Source organism: Dreissena polymorpha, chromosome 6 (assembly GCF_020536995.1).
Source record: "Dreissena polymorpha isolate Duluth1 chromosome 6, UMN_Dpol_1.0, whole genome shotgun sequence".
In the NCBI taxonomy this organism is placed as follows: Eukaryota; Metazoa; Mollusca; class Bivalvia; order Myida; family Dreissenidae; genus Dreissena; species Dreissena polymorpha.
Window position 1 is genome coordinate 18,818,424 of NC_068360.1, and position 4,418 is coordinate 18,822,841.

The 4,418-nt window shown below is 35.4% G+C and overlaps 1 protein-coding gene across 1 annotated transcript; it reads right to left on the bottom strand.

Moving 5' to 3' along the window:
* Window positions 1-359: 359 nt before the first annotated feature.
* Window positions 360-4,418, bottom strand: LOC127836042 (uncharacterized). Its single transcript, XM_052362460.1, has 2 exons — window positions 4,370-4,418; window positions 360-2,440 (listed from the first exon to the last, which is right to left on the bottom strand). Exon 2 carries the CDS (start codon window positions 2,413-2,415, stop codon window positions 1,453-1,455), a length of 963 nt encoding a protein of 320 aa, XP_052218420.1. The 5' UTR covers window positions 2,416-2,440; window positions 4,370-4,418; the 3' UTR covers window positions 360-1,452.

Sequence of the window (4,418 nt, forward strand, 5' to 3'; positions counted from 1 at the left end):
TAGAATTGGAACATGCAAAGATCTATCAATATTATATGTATAATATGTTTTTACATTGTACAGAATACTTAAAATGTGAAAATCTTAAAATTTTCTATTCTTTTTAGACCCCATTTTAACTTTTTTATGCTCTGAGAATAGCATTATTTTGTCCCTAAAATGTATAGAATTCGTTTTCGGTCGGGGAGCTTCGCCCCCCTGACCCCACTACCAGGGCCTTGCCCTGGACCTACAAGGGGGCCTATGCTTCCCCCTTGACCCCCGGCCCAATCGGTTACTATTCCAAAATAATCCTTTGTTTACAACCATAATGACAACCCTGCCGGTAATCATTAGGCAGTAAATAACAAAACTACTGGTAAAACACACAAGAAGCTTTATAATACAAGAGATGTGTTTGTCAGAAACACAATGCCCTCTATTGCACCGCTTTGAAATAACATTTCAATATATCATTTGACAGGTTTACAAATTATCTCCATTTTAAAGCTTATTACTTCCCATGGATTGTATTTTTTTACTTTTGACCTTAAAGGACCTTGACCTTTCACCTCTCAAAATGTGCAGCTTTATGAGATAATCATGCATGCCAAATATCAAGTTGCTATCTTCAATATTCAAAAAGTTATGACCAAACTTTAATGAAGGTTAAAGTTTTGGGACACACATAATTAATGAATGACAGACACACAGACAGGCCAAAAACAATATATCCCCGATCTTTCGATCCGGGGGTATACAAATAAAATAAGGCCTACATATATTTCCATTATTGCACTAATCTAATTGATTGAGTCACAATATAGTACATTGCAAATTATCAGACATATAAGAAACACATTATCTTTCTTATACAGACATATCACACACACACACGTTAACAACTTATCACAGCTTTAAATAATAATAAAAAATAAAACATATAGAGATGATAATATAAAGATATAATATAACATATATATTTTTTTTTAAACATGCATGAAAACGATTATATAAAAAAAATACATATAAGTAAAATATCTCACAATCAGAACAATTTAAGGCAGTCTAAGGCCACAGTCTTGCACCTATCAAATATGGTTATAATGTATGCAGACTGGGCAAAAAAGTATGTAGCCCAAGCCCAATTCCATACACATTGCCATATAATAATACATTTTTGCCATAGTCATAGTCCATGTAGCCCAAGCCCAATTCCATACACATTGCCATATAATAATACATTTTTGCCATAGTCATAGTCCGATTGGGCTATAAAAATAACAGTATTGCTGTTCATTAATTTCAAAATCCATAACTGCAACTAAACAGTTTACAAACGTAATTATACAGCATTCAACAGACACTGTACGTTTTGTCCCCAAAACTGAACCTTTTCTCACCAAAATACGCAATCCAGCTAAACTTACTGTGTATTATTATACATGTAATCTTGGTAAATCATTACACTAACTAATATACTTTAAGTGCTGATGCAGACCTAGTTCCAGCTCTATGGACAGTCGATCGTTTACCCTGATCAGCAAATATCTGGGCCATCTGCCCTCGGCTAGCCCGAAGGATATTTTTGGCTGCCTTGGTGGTGGCTCGAGGAGGAGGCTTGGAGTCCTGGGGTAAATTTCTACCCTCGTACATCAGTTTGGACATCCTACCACCTTTGTCCAAGTTAGCGTTATCACCGCCCTCTCCACGCACCTTTGGTACAGGTTGTTCATCTGTTGGCAACTTTCCATACTTTCCCATCAATGTACCCATGTAGCCTTTTCCTTTCTCTGCATTTTCTGAGGCTTCTGGCTTTACTCTAGGAACGTAAGTGGGTCTTGACGAGACTGATCCATAACTGTGTATAGTTTTGTTCATTTGTCCGCCTTTTCCAAGGTCAGCTGTCTCTGCAGCTTCGGATTTCACCCTTGGCACTGGTCTAGCAGACAAAGGAAGCTTTATAGGATCATGCATTAAACAGTTCATGCGACCGCCCTTGTGTTGCTCTGCAGTGGACTGTGCTTCCGGCTTCACTCTCGGCACCCCTGGGTCATCAGTCGGCAGATGTCCGTAGGAATTGAACAGCGCAGCGGTGTATTTACCCTGGTGACTTTCAGCTATAGGTTGAGCCTCACTTTTCACTCTAGGCACTGCATCAACATCAGGCCGTGGTGTAGCCTGACCATACAACAATGTATTCACTGTTCCATGACGTCCATGTTCATAGTTTTGTCGAGCTGATCCTGTCGGGCAACGTGGCTCAGGCTTTGGTTCGTCAATGTATCTCGGAGTTTCAGTGAAGAGATTTATGGAACCTTTGGCTCTGTTTGCATACTCTTCTGCCTCTGGCTTCACTCTTGCTGCAGGCCTGGGAGTTTCTGCCTCACTGCCAAAATTGTACCCAGGATAGGGTCTTGTTTGCTGGACGGACATGATGCGGATCGGTTGACTTACATATCTGTTCCAAACAAACACACAATACCGGTAGCTTATTTAACAATTTATAAATTGTAAATAAATAAAAATAATGAGCAATTATGTTGGCATAACAGCAGATTCTAATAATAAAATTGTGTTTTAAAGGTTGAGAAGGGTTGCAAAGTAAAGTGGATGTTCATGGAGTCTGCTTAGCTGAAACCTACGGGTTTTATGTCCATTATAAAGCTGCCCCGTTCAATTAAAGTACATAGATTCTTACGGAAAAGGACTCCATGTGTCTTTATAATCCAAAGGCTTTTGATGCAAATCAACTAAAATAAAATAAACTGTACTGTAAAAGTGAGTATTTAGTTTTTAGCATGTTTCTTTCTATTTTATGAATTTACAAATGGCTGCCCCCATGGTGATGAAATGACATGTGTTCGAGTTTTGATATTTCTAGATATGTAAACTTTTTTTACTATTTAAGCGTAACTTGCCCTCGTCAATGTCGATATTATTCACTAGTTATATAATTTTCCGCCGAAATACGTGGAATAAACATGATTCAGATTTTTGAAAATAATGTATATTTTAGTGTTAAAATCGCTTTGTATTTTGATTGATTTTGTGGATGGTATGATACGTTGATGTACAAAATTGGTAGCAGTTTGAAGGAAAAACATCCTTTAAAGCATATATGTATACATTTTCAATGAAGCACTCTTCCTTTAGTCAAATTTGAGTTCAATGCTTGGGGTCCCACATTTTGCAAAATGAAGCCTCTACATGAACCTTAATACTTAGCTTTATTGATATGTCTTTAGAACAAAATATTTCAATATATTCCATAAAAAAATATAATAATCATGGCAAAGGAAATTCAATAGCCGGTATCTAAACAAAAGCATAATCGCCATCAGTTCGGTTCGTTAGGACCGCGCGCTACTTATTTCCGCTTTCATTCCTTACTTGCTTTCATTTTAAAACCATTTTTTTTCTATCATAAACAGAATTCTATTCTCCTAAGCAAGATGTAATTTTTAAAACTGAACTCCAAATATAAACGATACAAATTAGTATTAAGTACGAACATGTCAACCGTAAATCTAGATTCTAAAACTCCAAAACGGTATGATATTTGCAAAAGTTAAAGTTATAACTCGCAGGGCTGCCGAAATCAGAAGAAAAACTTAATATATATTTGTAATCTGTTTACTACGTAACGTAAGCTTTCTAATGATATATAATTTGTCAAAATCGGCCGAGAAATGAAACTATAATTTAACAAAATACGTGAGTGGGTACATCAAAATGTATAACATTGGCGCTTCGCTGTACGCTAATTGTAAAAAATCGATAGCCACAACACGTTAAAATGCGCGGTGGTAAAACAAAAAAATGTGTATTTCTTGTGTTTTACTCGCTATAAATCCATTAATAACAACGGGAATATACTAAAAGTTATATTTTTTGAAAGAGGAATTAATAAGCAACAAGATAACGTATAAACCAATAAAATCGGATGAATAGTTTTTGCATAAGATTGAATTTACTACAGTAAGGGTCAAATACTCGATTCATCTCATATCAATATACACTCCGTGGGTTGGATGAATAGATAGGAAAGAAGCTAAGTTCAACAAACAGACGATTAACCTGTGGGAAAAGCTTAAAACTTTAAAGAACAAAGAATAATGAATAATAATTTTCATAATGATTAGTGGCCATATGTTTATAAAATATTGATGATATAACATCTTTATAAAAATTACCCCTGACTCAAGTGGAATATAAACTAGGCTTATCAGAATCTCCGTCAGACGTCATTTTGTCTTAACTTTTACGAAACCTTTTCACAAATAATTTTAAACAAAAACATACTTTTGCTCTTTATTTTACTGATGTAATTAAAAAATACATTTAAACATAACATAGTCTAATTATTCTGAAGAAAAAAAGCAATTACCTTGATCAGTAACTAATGTAAACAGGAAGTACGTCTTGACAAGTTGCGG

What these genes read in the sequence shown, in the direction of transcription:
- LOC127836042 (XM_052362460.1), bottom strand. Translation starts at nt 2,415, where the DNA reads ATGTCCGTCCAGCAAACAAGACCCTATCCTGGGTACAATTTTGGCAGT.